General features: G+C 43.9%; 2 protein-coding genes across 7 annotated transcripts in view; one reads left to right on the plus strand and one right to left on the minus strand.

Annotated features, from left to right (window-relative positions):
• MGLL (monoglyceride lipase) overlaps window positions 1-18,316 on the minus strand; it is a 103,051-nt gene extending 84,735 nt beyond the window's left edge. Inside the window, exon 1 of one of the 2 annotated variants that reach the window (XM_033926454.1) lies at window positions 18,227-18,316. In XM_033926454.1, the coding sequence (XP_033782345.1) occupies window positions 18,227-18,266 (40 nt within the window). In that variant the 5' untranslated portion in view covers window positions 18,267-18,316. Of the gene's footprint in view, window positions 1-8,650; window positions 8,790-18,226 lie in introns of those variants that run through there. The other variant, XM_033926458.1, reaches the window with a different exon arrangement.
• The window catches only part of KBTBD12 (kelch repeat and BTB domain containing 12), a 30,536-nt gene continuing 22,193 nt past the window's right edge, over window positions 10,437-18,779 (plus strand). For 2 of the 5 annotated variants that reach the window (XM_033926452.1, XM_033926447.1), the window contains exons 1-3: window positions 10,437-10,736; window positions 14,499-15,680; window positions 17,106-17,376. In XM_033926452.1, the coding sequence (XP_033782343.1) occupies window positions 14,611-15,680; window positions 17,106-17,376 (1,341 nt within the window). In that variant the 5' untranslated portion in view covers window positions 10,437-10,736; window positions 14,499-14,610. The other 3 variants (XM_033926448.1, XM_033926449.1, XM_033926450.1) reach the window with 3 other exon arrangements.

Raw genomic sequence — 18,779 nt, forward strand, 5'->3', positions numbered from 1 at the left:
AATACCAAAAAAAAACACCCCACAACCAAGACAAACAACCCCCACCTTAAGTAGAGAATGGAGAAAAAGAGGGAAGGAATCAACCTGAGATAGAATTGAGCTTGTTTATTGAATACGGCATACATATATATCGTGTTTTTGCGCTCCATAAGACGAACCCTAGATTTAGAGGAGGAAAACAAGCAAAAAAAACAACATTCTGAACCAAATTCTCCCTGCCAGGCTCTGCACCCAACTCCACACCTTGCCAGGCTCTGCACCCTGTCCCCCCTGTGGTGATCTAGTGGTAGGCCGGGACAGGGCACAAGGCAGGCAGGCCTAGTATCAGGCAGGCTCCATACCCCCCAGTACCTTAAATCATCCCCCATCCACCCACGTGCCCAGTACCTTTTTTAATCATCCCCTCTGTACCTTTTTTTTTTTTACCCCGTACCATTTTTAAATTCTTTCCTCCCTCCCTCGACGGCTCCTTACTATCTCCAAGCAGCAGGCGCAAGATTCAGGAGCGTGGCGGTCATGGCCAAGCTTTACACACTCCTGCATGGGCCCATGTCGCTTTCCAAATGCCTACCACTCTTAGGTAGGTGCCTAGGGAGAGTGGCATAGTAAGGGGGAGGCAGGGGGTGGTCTGCTAGCACCCATCCTCCTCTCTGCTCCCCCCTACTGCGCACCCCTTCCCTTCCCCCCATATCTCTTTAATGTTCGAGACGCGAGCAGCAGCCCCTACCTACTGCTTGCGCCAGTGTCATGTCTTCCTCTGACATCACTTCCTGAACACGTGCCTAAGAAGAACTGGCGCTGCACAGAGGTGGCTTAAGTAGTCTGGGGGTGGACTAGTGAACCATAGAGAGGAGGACCCAGGCCCATAAGCCACTCTAACCACTACATTCATGGTGGAAAATGTGAGCCCACCAAAAAAACCCAGACCCTACTGTACTGTACTGCCATATAGGGTTGTAGACAGGTGAGTAGAGTGGATTTTGGGGGTGTTTTGGGGGGCTCACCATAATCTTTAAGGGAGTTCTGGTGAGATGTTTATCTGGTACTCTTTTTGTGAAGTTCACAGCAGTGCCCTGTAAGGTGTCCCTCTGCCCCTCCCACATCATAAAGGTCTTGTTCTGGGCGTTTGGGACTTGGCCAAATTTTTGGTTGAGAATGTGGTATAAAGACATAGTGGCAGTCTGGACAATCAAATCCCTGGATGTACAGACAGACGATTTTCGAGAAAAAAATATTTTAGATGTACTTTTCATGAATGGACATTTTGCCGCTGCCGACTTTGGGCAACTAGCGCCCTACGTCCAAATCGGACTTACACATTTGTTTTGATTATGCCCCTCCATGTGGGTTCCAAATATACATCCATAAATCATAAAATCAACATAAAACTTATTACAATAAAATAAATAAAAACACACATTCTGTATCCAATTTCCTGCACCATAAGAATCCTCATCCATTTTTTTTTTTAAAGGCTTCTACAAATAAAGCAGCCCTCTAAAAACTCTTACAGCCAGGACTGTAGTTAGCTTCAGTTTGGAAAAAAAAAATCAGTCTTTTTCGTTTCTCTCTCAGAACTAGGGAGCCTATTACTATTATAATTCAGTGAAACAGAAAAGTGCTTCCACACTGTTTGTCCTCTGCAAAGTGTCATTTAACCTAACCCCCTACTTCAAAAATAAATGGAGACATGGCAGGTTCTCTAAGGAATGATATGCTACCAATTTCTCAGCAAGGGATGCTGGCCAGCATTTCTCCACTCAGCGAGACTCTCTTTTCATAAAATAATCAAACAAGGCTCTCCCAGGAGCACCTGTGGTCGATCAAATGTCAACAGGACAATCTCGCAAATGGATCTTTCCCTTAACCTCAATCAGCCTCGATTTGCCACTTGTGGTCCAGACTGACAGGTTGCTGGGGAGAATGGTTTATCTTGCCTTCTTACGTCTGAGCTCTTTTCTAAGACTTATATTGCACGATATCACTTGGGAATTACAAAAGGTGTACCAGAAAAAAACTTCTACTGGAACTATGGCAAATTGTAACCTGTTAACTGTATATTATGTTAGTTAACCTGTAACCCGTCCTGAGCTCTTTGGTAGGGTTACCAGATTTTACACCTTATTCCGAGATAAAGCGAGATGCAATAATCTAATCGTGACAATATTAACCCTTGCATTACTTTATCTGAAATCATTGGGTGTCAACAAAGATATCAGCCTGGTCTTCAAGGATTATGTATCTTTTCTGACATAGCTCTTTTGAAACCATGAAACAATTCTTAAGTGACTGGAAGAATCAGATATCATTAGAATTTATCTACAACTTTTTCGAAGAAAGGTTGCTCTTTTTTGTCCTGCTTTTTCCCAAGTTTCTATTCTTTTTTTTAAACATAAGAACATAAGATCACTTTTCTCCTCAACAATGAATTTCCTGTCTAATTACTTCTCTTTCTTCTTCCCCTCTTGAAGTCAGTCAATTTGTATCTTTGCTTAATCTTTTGTAAACCGCATAGAACTTCACGGTATTGCGGTATATAAGCTGTTATTATTATTATAAGAATAGCCTTACTGGGTCAGACCAATGGTTCATCAAGCCTAGTAGCCTGTTCTCATGGGGGCCAATCCAGGTCACTAGTACCTGGCCAATACCCATAGAGTATCAACGTTTCAGAATCCCAAAGAGTATCAAGTTTCCAGAACCCCAAATAGTAGCAACATTCCTACCGATGCAAGGCAAGCAGTGGCTTCCCCCATGTCTTTCTCAATAACAGACTATGGACTTTTCCTCCAGGAAATTGACCAAACCTTTCTGAAAACCAGCTACGCTATCTGCTCTTACCACAACCAATGGGCAATGCAATCCAGAATAAATCAGACTTGACTTACCACATTCTCACGCTCACAGCCAACACAAAATTTGCCATCTCACCTAAGATCTTGTTTGTGGATATTATATTGCTCCTTTTACTAAGCTGCGATAGTGATTTTAGAGCGAGCTAGACACTAACGCCAGCATTGAGCTGGCGTTAGTTTTTCCACGTAGTGCGGGGGTTTTCGCACGCTAAAAACGCTAGTGGACCTTAGTAAAAGGAGCCCATAGTTTATTCTTTGTCTCATGCTGTTTTACACTTTCTGCAGTAAAACCGGGTTTAACACAAAAGGATAAAATTGAAAGCAAGTAATTTTCTCTGCTTTCCAAGTCCCCTTTGGCCTTTATTAATAAAACCAACAGAAGTTTAATTGTCTTTTCCTTTCATATGAGACCAGGTAGCGTACTTTGTGGTTATTAGTTGAAGAAAGATTTCACTCTCATTACTCAAGAGTGATATGAAGGTTATAAATCAAGCTTGCTTTGTTCAGCTATGTTATGACAAGCTGTCAAATCGAGAAAAACAAATAATCTGATGTATCAGTAATGAAGCAGTACAGGGGAAGGAGCTCCTCTCGTATGAGGAAACACTAAAGAGGTTGGGGCTCTTCAGCTTGGAAAAGAGACATTTAAGTGGAGATATGATTGAAGTCTACAAAATCCTGAGTGGTATAAAACAGGTAAGTAAGTCCTTCACTGCCAACATTTACACATACACACACTCTCTCTCTTTAGGTTTTCAGTGAAAATCTAGACACAGAATAGAAGACCCAAAATAAACCCAAAAAGCAACCAAAAAAAGGCTCCAGGAGGATGGGAATTCGTCTTTAATCCAAGGTGCAATCTTGTAGCCCTGATCAATCCTTATCTGGATCCCAGAATGCAGCCAGTTGTGCAAGGGACAAGAGCGCTGCAGGCTTGCAAATCACTTTTAAGGAGATTGACCTTGGATTGCCAACCAAAATAAAAACTAAAGGCAGAAAGAAGTAATAAGGCAGGGGGAATAAAACCAAAGGAGAAAGCAAGACAGGCTGGTCTTTTAAGGAATATTTCAGTGTTTTGTAAGTTTCATGGAAATGCCCTACTTGCCGTCTAAAATGTACCAGTGCCACTGAGAAGACATCAGAGTAATCCTCCTCCTGATAACATACCCTAAGCATATGTACCTCCACACTGAGATTACACTCATATGTACAGTAGGCTCTCAGTTAACCGGCACCCATTGGAGATTGATAGATGCCAGATAAATATAGTTTCTGGTTGCTTGAGAGTTACGATTAAAAACAGGCCTAACTTAATACTATACCCCATACTATGCCATGCCATAAACTGTTCCACCCAAACTACCGGACATGGGGTAGGCAGAACATGGGCGTACTCAGGCATGGCGTGCCAAGTTTACATTTAAATTTCCACCAGAAATTGATTTATTTTCATTTTTTAAATATTACAGTATTTCTTAGATTTTTTTTGGGTTGCTTGAGAGTTCTGGTTAACTGAATTCCAATTAACAGAGAGTCTACTGTATACTAGTTCCCCAGAAATGTACTCCCACTTAGCCTCTGCATGGGAATGTGCCTCAGAGTGCCGCAGCTCCTTAGATAGTGCCCCTTTTGAGGATGTACTCCTGAGTACTTTGCTACTGAGAAGGCATCACTGCATACCCTGGTCCCAATACCCTGGGGATGCAGCTGGAATACCCTGACTCCTGCGAATCCTGAGTACCCTTGCCTCCGAGCATGTGCTCCTTGTTACTTTTGCTACTGAAAATGTAACCCAAAGTTTTGCCCCTGAGTATGAACATGGAGTCCCTTTATTTCTGAGCACATATACCTAAGCATTCTCCCCTACACCTGTAGCCCAAGTATGAACCCCCACAGGGCCGATTTCATACATGCTGGGGCCCAGGGCAGAAATTAAGGTGGGGGCCTCTGCTCCCTTCTCCTCTCTGCACCCTCCCCCTGATATCCCTACTTCCCATTAATACCACACATAAAACAACTTTAAATGACTTCTTCACACACAAAACATAGACCGACCTTTACCAAATACAGAACAAGAGACCACAAATAGAAATTGAACTGGGAACCCCAAGAAATTAAACTCAGCAAGTATTACAATACTGGAGAAATAAAATCAGATATGCACTTTCTTTCTGTACTGAACACACAAGGCCCAGGTCCACCAAAATTTAGCCACCTCCCTTGCTCTGGATGGTGGAGATCTCAAAACCCTGCCAGTTGAAGTCCACCTCCTACAGTCTGGCAGCCAGAAATCTCCCAAGCTCTGCAGTTAGCAGCAGTGTCTCTGAGCTGCCACTAGCTGCAGAGCTTGAAGAGTTCTGGCTGCCGGACAGGAGGAAAAGATTTTCAGCTAGCAGGGCTTTGAGAAACCCACCAACTTAGGTATAGGCAGTCCCCGAGTTACAGATGCTCGACTTGTATGACTCGTACTTAAGAACATGGCTGCGGCTTCATTTGATTTCACTGAGAAGTATTTCCAGTGGCATAAACTCCTACACTTTAGCAGATTCAGGAATGATGCATGGCCACATTAAGAACAGTGTGTGGTTGTACAAGCTGCACCTTAGAGGGAACACCGGTAGGGACAGTTGGCCCTTTTGTCAGCTGGGAGCAGAGATAATTTAAAATCTACAAGTTCTGAGTTACATACAAATCCGACTTAAGAACAGCTTTAAAAACGTAACTCATTCTTAACCCGGGGACTGCCTGTATTTATATGTTGCATTTGGGATGGAGGCATGGTAGGAAGAAAATTTAGTGCCCACCCACTTTGGGTTGAGGCGTGCAAAAAGGACCTAGGCAAAGGAAGATCCGCAGAATTGATGTACCTCTCTGGCTGCCTTCTGGGGTGCACTGAAGTACGAGGAGGCACGGCAGCCTCTCCAGGCAGATTTGAAGACTCTTGCGCTATAGTCTGGCGTTGCCTGGACATCTTGCTCTTCCTAGGCATAATGTTGGGACCAGCAGCAAAGGGAAGCAGGAGCAACAGCTGGAGTCCGTGGCAGGCAGAGCAGGACGCTCTAGTTTAGGCAGCGCTGAGCACTCCCAGTCAGCCGCCCTTGTAGCTTTGAAAAGACCCTTTTTGTGCCGCAAACAGCCTGAACTTCGAGCTCTTGAAGCTCTTAAAAGAGCTATTGTGTTGGAAAAAGAAGCTCTTAAAAGAGCCTTTTGTGCCACAAAGCAGCAGCCCCAGCAGAAGCTCTTAAAGGTTCCTTTTGAGCTGGGAGAGAGGAACTCTTAAAAGAGCCTTTGGGCTGCAAAGCAGCAGTCTGAGCTCTTAAAAGAGCCTTTTGCATTGGGAGAGGAGAGCTCTTAAAAGAGGTATTGTGTTGGAGAGAGGAGTTCTTAAAAGAGCCTTTTGACCTACAAAGCAGCTGCCCCAGCAGAAACTCTTAAAGGTTCCTTTTGAGCTGGGAGAGAGGAGCTCTTAAAAGAGCCTTTGGGCCGCAAAGCAGCAGTCTGAGCTCTTAAAAGAAGCTCTTAAAAGAGCCTTTTGCGTTGGTAGAGGAGAGCTCTTAAAAGAGCTTGTGTTGGAAAGAGGAGCTCTTAAAAGAGCCTTTTGTGCCGCAAGGCAGCTGCCCCAGAAGAAGCTCTTAAAGGTTCCTTTTGATCTGGGAGAGAGGAGCTCTTAAAAGAGCCTTTGGGCCACAAATCAGCAGTCTGAGCTCTTAAAAGAAGCTCTTAAAAGAGCCTTTTGCGTTGGTAGAGGAGAGCTCTTAAAAGAGCTTGTGTTGGAAAGAGGAGCTCTTAAAAGAGCCTTTTGTGCCGCAAGGCAGCTGCCCCAGAAGAAGCTCTTAAAGGTTCCTTTTGAACTGGGAGAGAGGAGCTCTTAAAAGAGCCTTTGGGCCACAAATCAGCAGTCTGAGCTCTTAAAAGAAGCTCTTAAAAGAGCCTTTTGTGCCGCAAAGCAGCAGTAGAGCTCTTAAAAGAGCCTTTTGGAGAGCTCTTAAAAGAGCCTTTGGGCCGCGATAGCAGCAGTCTGAGCGTCAGGAGCATGAAGGAAAAGGCATCTGCCGCTTCCCGGTGCTCGGAATTTGAATCCCCTGCCAGCAGGGAAGCTCCGCCCCATTCTCCGACTCACCCAATGACGGCACAGACCGCGCCTCTGACGTCAGGAGTGATGTCCGAGGGAACCAGGGAGAGTCGGGAAATGGGATGGAGCGAAGGGCCGTGCTCCCTCCGGGCAGTTGCCGTGCTCTCAGCGGCATGCTTGGAGGGCCATCGCTGCTGGCATTTCTTTTTGTACTGACCACACAAGGCCCAGGTCCACCAAGATTTAGCCACCTCCCTTGCTCTGGAATGTGGAGATCCCAAAACCCTGCCAGTTGAAGACCACCTCCTACAGTCTGGCAGCCAGAAATCTCCCAAGCTCTGCAGCTAGCAGCAGTGTCTCTGAGCTGCCACCAGCTGCAGAGCTTGAAGAGTTCTGGCGGCCGGACTGGAGGAAGAGATTTTCAGCTGGTAGGGCTTTGGGAAACCCACCAAGTTAGGTACAGGCAGTCCCTGAGTTACAGATGCTCGACTTGTATGACTCGTACTTAAGAACGTGGCTGCGGCTTCATTTGATTTCACTGAGCAGTATTTCCAGTGGCATAAACTCCTGCACTTTAGCAGATTCAGGAATATTGCATGGCCACATTAAGAACAGTATGTGGTTGTACATGCTGTATCTTAGCGGGACCACCGGTAGGGACAGTTGGCCCTTTTGTCAGCTGGGTGCATAGGTAAGCAGCAAGAAATTTAAAATCTACAAGTTCTGAATTACATACAAATCCGACTTAAGAACAGCTTTACAAACGTAACTCATTCTTAACCCGGGGACTGCCTGTATTTATATGTTGCATTTGGGAAGGAGGTGTGGTAGGAAGAAAATTTAGTGCCCACCCACTTTGAGTTCAGGGCCACTGTCCATTCTCACTCCACCCCCCCCCACCCCCATCAGTTGTCTGGTAAGCCATTGGACACAATGGCACATATCCCAAAAGCTAACATATTTCACCAGTGGCATACCTAGAATATATGTCACCCAGGGACGATCATTTTTCAACATCCCCTCCTCTCTATAAAGAACATGATTTTTGGTAATAATCCACAAGTTGCACATGAAAAGGCAGCATCTTACACATTGCAGTGAGCACTAGAACATCAATACACGCAATGCAAAACATACCCAAGCCAGATTTGACCAGATCAACCCTGCACAATCAATGATAACAAAAAACATGTCTTTCGTACACATAGAACACAGAAACACCCTCGCCAAATATGGAATAAGTAATCACAAACTAAAAATAGAAAAATGTAGACAAAAGTTAAACTGAACCACCAAGAAGCTGGACTCTGCATACAATGCAACACCACAGAAACAGTGATGCATGTCCCCTATAATTGTACATAATATAAAGACAGCAGATATATAGTGTATTTGGGAAAAGAGAAATTAACAAATAAAAATAAAACAAAAAATGGAAAATAAGATAATACCATTTTATTGGATAAATACATTTTTCAATTAGCTTTCAGAAGTCAAAATCTATTTCCTCAGGTTAGTAAAGTATAGTGCTGTTAGTTTCCTGTCCTGACCTGAACAAGGGGGATTTGGTCTCTGAAAGCTAGTCAAAATTGCATTAAAATTAGTCCAATAAAAGGATCACCTTATTTCCATTTCTGTTTATAAATGTTTATCAACACAGCTACAATAGTACTTTATCCTAAAGCAAAAAATACAATCAAATAAATATAAATTTGTTTTCTACCTTTTGTCGTTTAGTTTCTGCTTTCCTCATCTCGTCATTCTCTTTCTTTCATCCTCTTTCTGCCTCTTCTGTATGGCATTGGCTCTTTCTATGCCCCTTCCCGAAACTGCCTGTCTCCCCTCAACATTGGTCTGGCATTCATCTTCTTTCCTCCGCTCCCCCCATGGATTCTCTGTCTCCATCCTTCCCATCTCTCCTTCCCTCCCCCCCACAAACTGATCTGGCATCCACCTTCTTCCCTCCGTACCTCCCCTGGTCTGGCATCTCTATCGCATCCCACACCTGTGGTTTTTAGTATCTCTCTCTTCTCTTTTTCTCCCCTCGGATGTGGTATTTCCTTCTCCCTATTTCTCTTTCCTTTTATTTTCTTCCCTGGTCTTCCTTCTCAATTTATTTTCTGCATCCGTCTACATTAAATTCTTTCTTACTATCCAGTCCTCAATTTCCCTCTTTTCACTGTGTCTACCTACAGCTTGCCATACCTTTCTTTCACTTCCTCCAGTATTTCACTAACTCTATCCTCTACCCCCACCCCCATCCAGCATGCTGCCTTTTTTCTTTATCCACTTTCATTCAGCATCTGCTCTCCCCTCCCCACTGACATCCAATGTCTGTCCTCTTCTCTCTCTTCCTTTACCCCACTTCCACCATCTGCCCCATTTGCTTTCACCTCAATTCCATCGAGTATCCTGCCCCTCTTTCTCCCTCCACTCCAATTCCATTGTATTCTGCCCCTGTTTCTCCCTCCATCCCAATTCCATCGAGTATCCTGCCAAGTTCAAGTTTCAAGTTTATTAGGATTTTATATACCGCCTATCAAGGTTATCTAAGCGGTTTTTTACAATCAGGTACTCAAGCATTTTCCCTCTCTGTCCCGGTGGGCTCACAATCTATCTAACGTACCTCTCCCTCCACCCCAATTCCATCAAGTATTCTGCCCCTCTTTCTCCCTCCACCCCAATTCCATCGAGTATTCTTCCCCTCTTTCTCCCTCCACCCCAATTCCATTGAGTATCCTGCCCCTCTTTCTCCACCCCAATCCCATTGAGTAGCCTTCCCCCCTTCCATCCATCCCAATTCCATTGAGTATCCTGCCCCTCTTTCTCCTCCTCAATTCCATTGTATCCTGCCCCTCTTTCTTCTCCTCAATTCCATTGTATTCTGCTCCTCTTTCTCCACCTCAATTCCATTGTATTCTGCCCCTCTTTCTCCCTCCACCCCAATTCCATCGAGTATTCTTCCCCTCTTTCTCCCTCCACCCCAATTCCATTGAGTATCCTGCCCCTCTTTCTCCACCTCAATTCCATTGAGTATTCTGCCCCTCTTTCTCCTTCCACCCCAATCCCATTGAGTAGCCTTCCCCCCTTCCATCCATCCCAATTCCATTGAGTATCCTGCCCCTCTTTCTCCTCCTCAATTCCATTGTATTCTGCTCCTCTTTCTCCACCTCAATTCCATTGTATTCTGTCCCTCTTTCTCCTTCCACCCCAGTTCCATTGAGTAGCCTTCCCCTTCGCCACAGCTGCTGCTTTCCCACAGGCACCTAATGGGACATAATAAAGCTCCAGCGCCTCAACCTCTTCCCCTCCCCTTCGAGGTCGCCTTTCCCAAGACACACGTTCCTTTTCAGCGGGGCCTCAGCGCAGAAATGGCGCGCAGCCGCCCGGCACGAAGCTTCCTCGATGACGCAATCCGCCCGGCCGGAAACAGGAAGTTGCCTCACAGGGGAAGCCAAGGGCCGGCTGTTTGCGCGCCATTTCTGAGCACGGCTGCTGCAGGAGGCAAAGTGTGGCTTGAGGAAGAGATGGACGGACCGCGGGGTCCCCTAACGCCGGCCCTGAGTGACCCCCCCCCCCCAGTACTTGTATCCCCCTCCCCGAGTAGGACTCTTCCCGCCCCTGCACCCAGCCTGTTTCCTGGCCGCTGAGGGAGATGCCAGGAGTTGGCTCGTCCTCACACCACGTGACCGGCCGCGTTATTTTTAGCCGGCTCGGGTTGCGGGACTGGGGGGGGGGGGAGGAGGACGGCCGGATCGCTGCGGATCGGCCTGCCCGGCAGTCGGCGCGATCAGCCCCCGGCTCGGCACGTATGTGCGTTTGCATGTTTGGGATCTGACTGACACTTGTTTGCTCCTGTTGTTTCTCATGGAAGTGAGGGGAGGGGGGTACAGGGGGGATCAGTCCAGTCCCCTCAGCCCTGCTGTCTGGCGTGAGGTGAGGAGGGGGGATGCTCCTGGAAATGGGACACTAAAGAGCTGAGCTTGCCGGGACAGGGTTAATCCTATGGGTGCAAAAGAAATCGGACCCTATGTGGTGGCTAATTAGGAGCAGGGGGGACTGGAGGAGCCAGGTGCTTGGTTTTCTAGTATATCCGCCTGGGATAGAAAAAGAAATATGGGCAAATATTCTTCATTTCAAAATTAAGGTAGCAAAAATGATTGTTTCATTCACAATACCTGAAATATAGATCCAAGAAAAAGGCAGAGGCAAGAAATATTAATCATAAGAGAGATCTCCCAGAATTACTGTTCCCCAGTCAGCCCTTAACAATGAACATATTGATCTATATGTGATAACCTCAATGTCCTCTTTTGCTTTAAGATAATCCTCCAGCTGCTTGGGGGGGGGGGGTCAAAAAACTGAAATTGTATATTCTTAAACATAGTCAAACAGATACAAGGAAATCTTAGCACAAAACTGGCTTCTGAGGCTTCAACTCTGCTCCGAAGGGCTACATAAACCTGATGCCTCATTTGTGTCTTTTTGGCCAAATCAGGAAAGATCTGGAGGAACCAGATTTCTAAGGTCCACAAAACCTAAAAAGGGCATCTCGTCAATGGATTATCCTGAAAAACCAGCTGGCTGGGGGGGTGCTCTAAGACATGTTTATGGGAACCCCAGGCTGCATCCTGCCTTTCAGCTTGTTTCAGTATTAGAATAGGAGGTAAGGGGCAAAGGTGGCTGTTTACAACGCTTCCTGGGTTCTGCAGTCATCCCCGTCTGTCACAGAGCTGGTGATAAACTGGTGATGCGGTGATAAACTGGTGATGCGGACTGGAATAACTGGTCAGAATGGGTGGGATAACTGGTCCTTATCTCTCTGTTGGTTACTATGCTACCTTTATTTTGTTAGAGCTCTCTAACAAAATAAAGGTAGCATAGTAACCAACAGAGAGATAAGGACCAGTTATCCCACCCATTCTGACCAGTTATTCCAGTCCGCATAACTCTACCTTGTATTATTTTTTTGTTTATCACCAAGTGAGTGAGACTCAGAGGAGAAAAAAAATCAATACTAGTGAGATAAGGCAGGTAGAAGCTATAATGGCATTGTAGGATTTAGGGGTAGATTCTCAAAACTAAAATGTGCCTTTAACGTGCTCGCTAAACTGGTTCCAGCTGGTATTTTAGCAGCGGATTATTAAAATGGCTTACCTTAGTCTTTTCTATCTCTCCCACTGCTGGTGGGGGGGGTGTTGGATGGGGGTTGCTTGATGGCAGAAGGGAGTGGACATCTCTTCCACTGCCATTGGGGGGGTTGCTTGACTTCGGAGGCGGGAGGGAGTGGGTATCCCTCCTGCTGAGCTTCGATTTGGTTTTTTTTGTACGTGTGTGTGTGTTCTGCACATCTGCCGATCACTATCACCAGCGATGGGCACATGCAAATTTAAGAGAACCTTTGCCATTTGGCTTTTATCTGCCATCATGTTTCTATGCTTCTATTAGGCACATGGGATCTCTAAGAGAGGGAAAAAGATAATAGTTAGTGCGGATGGGCAGATTAGATGGGCCATTAGGCCTTCATCTGCCGTCATGTTTCTATGTTAACCCTCTGCCAACCTCATTTGCATGCGTGTTTTTTTGGAGAATGACTCGCCTTTTTGAAATCGCTACAATAACAGCTGCGTCTGCGGCCCATCAGTTTTTACCGCAAAGTTTTGAGAATTTATGCCTTAGTGAGGTCTAGGTGGGAGGGGTTAAAGAGGAGAATGCACTCTTCAGCGCTGTGCATTTAAAAGCAGAAATGCTTTATGTGTGATATAGACAAGATAGGAAAGAAACATTTATTTATTTATTGGGATTTATTAAGCACCTTTATGAAGAAATTCACCTAAGGTGCTGTACAGCAGGTGTAGTTTAAACTTACAATTGAAGAGCACTTTTCCAAAGCCCACTCAGTCCATTTTTTGGCCGTTTTGAGTTAGCAATTAGTTTCATTCATAAAGGCAAGATTTGTTTTACTGTGCCTTATTCCTGTGCCAAAACTCACTAAGTCCATGAGTTTTGGCAGAGGAGTAAGCTACAGCAAACGAATCTTGCCCCGAGGACTGAAATTAATTGCATAACTCAAAACGGACAAAAAAAAAATGGACTGGGTGAGTTTTGGAAAAGTGCTCTTCAGTTTTGTTAACAGCATAAAAGAGTAAAAAGATCAAATATAAACATAAATACAGTTGATGAGGTGAACTTGGAAATGGCAAATTCCATTAGTAATAGAACTATCATGATTCAGTATCATAAATATCCACATTTAACAGCTCTGAAGAACAATCATATAATAGACATACACTATAATATAAGTAAAATGTAAATGATACCAAAATAATACCATGGAAGAACATTCAAATAACATGATGACATGATGTCAGCATTATATCAATCAAAGACATAATAGGCATTAGAACATTCAAATAACATAGATATGCTATGATGTTGGCATAAATACCAAAGAAACATCTAATAGGCCCACGTTACAACATTCCTCGATTTTTCACTCTGTCAAAAATTACAAAGACTAGGGGACATTCAATGAAGTTACAGGGAAATACTTTTAAAACCAATAGAAGAACATTTTTTTTTTTTACACTCGGAGAATAGTTAAGCTCTGGAACGCATTGCCAGAGGTTGTGGTAAGAGCGGATAGCATAGCTGGTTTTAAGAAAGGTTTGAACAAGTTCCTGAAGGAATAGCCCCTTGTAGTCCAGTTGTGATATTATCATGACATGGGCCACTGGTCAGGCTTGGTGAGACATGAAGCCATTCCTCTGAAAAACAGTTCTGAGTTCAGCATAAAATAAGTGTGTTTTCACTTTGCAGTGTGGAACTCACTGGAGAAATGAATAGGGAAAACCATTTAATCTAAGCAACTGGGGAGCCTCTTTCAGACCTGAGAACAAGTACTTTAACTTTGTCCTAAGCTAAAAAATTTTTTTTAACAGGATGCTGTTTTCTTGGATTTTGTACAGTGAGAAGAATGCTAACAATTCTTTTAATTAAAGTGAAAAGAGAATCTTTCTTTTTCTCTTGCAACTGTTTTAGAAATCCATTTTGTAAGAATGAAAAGGCACTCTAGGGGCAGTATTTTATTATAAGTGCCATCACTTTGACAACCAGTCTTTTAATAGACCTATAACAATGGCTGGTTTATCTAATGGTTTATAAAACTTGAGTCTTGCAAGACAATGGAATAGATTTATTGAGGGAGCACTTTTTAAATGTGTTCTCGTACTCTACACAATGCAATGAAAATCAACAACTTTCCCTAGTGTTTCTCTGAAGTTTAAATACTTGTTTCTTAATAATTATGATGCATTATTATTTGCATTCCTTGGGTTCAGGTTTCAACGTTAATAAATGTGTAGAACTCCAAGTGAAAAATTTGGGAATAGTAATGGTCATATGAATTCCAGATAGCAGAGGAGTCCAATCAATTTGTCCCATTGTAAAGTTTGCTTGATTATTAACAGCATGGTGGAAATATATTTACTAATTAAGATTAGTCACTGAAACTTATCAATGGCTATACTTTTAAAAATAAGTAAATTATAAAGTATGGTTTTGTTTTCTAGAAAGACTGGTTTGAGTGTGCATCACATCGAGAATGATAAGACACACAAAGAACCCTATTGACTAAAATAGACTCAAAGAAGATTTGAAAATAGGACATTCTGAGGCCACATCATGGCATGCAACTTGGAAGGACGAGCAAAACAACAACATTGCTCACATCTACTGAGCCAGATAAAGGGGATGAAGGATTCTGTGGAGCTTATTGATGTCATTTTGGTGGCAGATGGTGAAACATTTCCTTGCCACAGACTCATACTGGCCTCATTCAGCCCTTATTTCAAGGCCATGTTTACTTGTGGATTGCTGGAATGTTCTCAGAAAGAAGTGGTTCTCTGTGACATTACAGCAGAGAGTGTGTCCATCATCCTCACCTACATGTACACCGGAGACCTTCACATTGGCAACCTGAGTGTTCAGAATGTCGCCATGGCTGCCTTCCTGATGCAGATGGAAGAGGTTTTTGACATGTGTCAGAGGTACATGATGGACCGTATGGATGCATCCAACTGTGTAGGGATCTACTACTTTGCAAAGCAGATTGGGGCCGAGGAATTATCTGATCAGGCCAAAAAGTACCTTTACCTGCACTTTGCAGAGGCAAGTTTACATGAGGAAATACTAGACATTGAAATTGAGCAGCTGTTAACTTTGATCAGATCTGATGATCTCAACGTTTCCCGGGAAGAGAGCATCTTAGACTTGGTCCTGCGATGGGTGAATCATGACAGAATGACACGGGAAAAGCACCTTATAGAACTCCTGAAGCACGTGAGGCTTCTGCTAATAAGTCCGTTTTATCTTCGGGAAGCTCTGAAGAGGAATACAGTGCTTCTCTCCAGTTCTGAATGCTACAGTATGATAGAGACGGCATTGGAAAGCATTAGAAAATCAGAGCAGCCCCCCCTCAGTCTCCGATATGGCATGGAGACCACCAGCCTTCTACTTTGCCTTGGCAATAGCTCTTCAGCTATTAGGTCCAAACATGGCACCTATACAGATGCCAGTTTTTGCTTTGCCCCTACAACCGGAAAAACATATTTCATTCATTCCCCGAAATATGGGGAAGTCCTGGGCTTGGTCTGTGCTGGTGTTGTAACTGAAAACAATGATGTCGTTCTTGCTGGCGAGGCGAGCGTGGTTAAACGATCAAGACAAAAGACCAGGAACATCGAAATATGTAGGTGGGTATCTTCAACCTAAATATTTGACTAATACAGACTTTCTAAAGCAAGTGCTTCCTTGAATTAGATTGCACTTTGGAGAACAGAAAAAAAAAAAAAAGGGTACGTTCATTTTCCAATTGTTTTCTGTTTTAATTTTTAAGTTAAGATCTAGAGATGGGCTATCGCTGCAGTGACATAGGATATGTCTTTACGAAATGAAAACACGTAGGGGTTTAAGTTTGGAAATGGTGGAAGCACTACTCAAGCACAAACTCGGAAGAGTAGGGCACCCTCTTTCCACATGGTAATTCTCAGTTTACCTAAAGTTAGGCAGCTAAAGTGGTGCCTTGTGGGTCCGTGAACCAAAGTATTGATTTACTTTTCTCCACGTTGTCCTTTATTATTTAGCAAGTCTCAGTTATGTGTGTGTGAATAGTGGTCCTAATTATACTTAATAGTATGTTTTTTCATTTGATGTAGTCAGTATTGCGTGGCTGTGGCCACACAGATTTTTTTACACAGTGTAATAGCAGTTACACGCTTAACTTTAAGCACGAGCCTATAACGCTAGCTCAGTGTTTGAGTTAAGCATATACTTGCTAGGCCTGCCCATGGCCCACCCATGTCAACACCCTCTAGCAGTAGAATGCTAAGGAAATTGAGTGTTGAGTTTTTAGAATACCAACTAAGCAACTGAAAATTAGAGTAGGGTTACCAGATTTTCCAACCCTACACCCGTTCCCAGGCCCCCCTAATCCTGACCCAGCCCCCCCCCTCTCATTGGGCAGGAGGGCATCCGCGCATGCGTGGAAGTTCTTCTGCCCGACGGCGATTTGTTGGAAGCTTTTCAAAGTGCCGGGTTTTGAAAAGCCATCCAGACATGTCCGGGGAGATCCGGAAGTCTGGTAACTCTAAATTAGAGTCAATTAAAGCCTATTATTGATTGTAAATCCAATTAGCGTCTAATTTGACAATTAAGTTGCATGTATAACTGGTGGTATTCTATAACCATTATATGCAATTTTGTGTGCTTAGCATGAGAATGGGCACAAAAGATTACAGAATTAGGGGGAGTATTTTCAGAAACTGGAAAAGTGACCAAACAAAAAAATGAATAAAATGAAACAAAAGATGTATATTCTGGCTGCCTAGCCCTACTAAGTTCTGTCTGCACTCCTTCCAGCTCATCGTCCAGAACTGGGAGGGGGAGGGAGTGGGGGGAGCTGAATGCTGTCACTGAATAGCAAATGCTGCAGTCTATCCGTGACGTCTCAACCGTTCCTGCAATTCTTTCCATATGGAAGGAACTCGGAAAAGAAGTTGTTAGTGTGATCCTTAGACCTTGTGACAAAATGGTTTTTACTTTTGCATTCCTGCTGCAAACTAATGTGCACTTTCAATCAACCCTTTGCTAACGTGTCACATCTGTCTATTGCTCTGCAGGTACCACAATCGAGGAAGTCAATTTTGGGAAAAATTGTGCACTGCTGAATTTCGTGAGCTTTATGCTCTGGGTACTGCCCATAATGATCTTTACATTATAGGAGGGCAAATGAAAATGAAAAACCAATATGTTATCACTCATGGAGTTGAAAAGTATTCTATAGAGCAAAGCACTTGGAAATGTGTTTCTCCTCTCCCTATGGCCCTGGCATGCCATGCTGTGGTTACATTAAACAATAAACTCTATGTGATGGGAGGATGGACACCACAGGTAAGTTAGCTAAACCTCTGAGCGAAAAGTTTGCTAGTTCAGCTGAATTTGTTTAGAGCAATTTTCAAAAGGCATTTATGTACGGGGTAAATAACTATGGCTGCCATAAATCAGAGGTCTGACGTTTGTCCACGCCGTATGCTGGTAACAGACAACGTGGCAATTTCACTTCTAGTCTGGTGGCCAGAGTAAGGAGGCTGAGAACACTAGGGAGCCATACTTTCAAAGTCCACCTCGCCCACGGACACTCCTTGTGATATTAAGCAATTCACTTCACCCTCCATGACTTCAACTACAGCCTTTTTGTTCTTTTTCGAATATTTCAAATTTACAAACATTTCAGTATATCCATGATAACGAAATTACGGTAATATAAGAAAATAAATCAAAATATCAGAAAAACAAAATTATTTTGAGACAGTCCACAAGTTATCGACTTGCCTCATGCATATTTATGCCATGTAGTTATTTCAATGTCTCTGTCATATCTCCCCTCTTCTGCCTTTCATCCAAAGTATACATACAGTGCTTCCCCGGTCATTCGCGGTCGGCGATTTACGGTCCCAGTCATTCGTGGTATTTTCCGATCGCGAATAACTGGGTAGGAGAGGGCAGACGGAGAGGCAGGAGAGAGCAGCCGGAGCACCGGCGAGTGAAGGAAATCATTTGCGGTATGCCCCGACCGTCTCTTCCTGCACTAAAGTCGGGCCTCACCAATCAGGAGCTTCTTTGACATGCAGGGCATTAACTGGTTAAGTGCCATTGAATATCGGCGAAGAGCCCTACACAAGCGATGTAAGAAACCAGGGGCCTTCTAAATTGCTTTGAATTTTGATCCTCTAATGTTTACCTTTTGTGTGTTCTTCATTCTTCTGCTTGCTTTTTCTCATGGGCCGATCTGTTTGTGACTAAAGAAGGGTCAAATCCTTCACCTCCCGGTTATTCTTCTTCCTTAAATTTAATCGTCGAGAGATCAATATTCCGAAGACCTTATCGGATCTTAATTATGTAAAACTGACTCCTCCCTCTCACGTATGAAAACATTGACCCACACAGATGGGTGGGCTTGAGGGAGGGAAATGAGGTTCAGTAATTGCATTTTCAAATCACCGCACCTACTTGAATACACATGCATTGCAAGACATCCATATTTTCAGAAGGAAACTCTGCTGGGAGTTTCCCTTTGGCAAATAGGTTTGCATGCACCGCGAGCAATACCAACATTGCTCTCCATTGTTCCTTATGGCAGAGAGTGTGGCGCAGTGGTTAAAAGCTACAGTCTCTGTCCCCTGAGGTTGTGGGTTCAAGCCCACGCTGCTTCTTGTGACCCTGGGCAAGTCACTTAATCCCCCACTGCCCCAGGTACGTTAGATAGAATGTGAGCCCACCAGGACAGAGAGGGA

The sequence above is a fragment of the Geotrypetes seraphini genome, chromosome 17 (genome assembly GCF_902459505.1).
Source record: "Geotrypetes seraphini chromosome 17, aGeoSer1.1, whole genome shotgun sequence".
Classification (NCBI taxonomy): domain Eukaryota; kingdom Metazoa; phylum Chordata; class Amphibia; order Gymnophiona; family Dermophiidae; genus Geotrypetes; species Geotrypetes seraphini.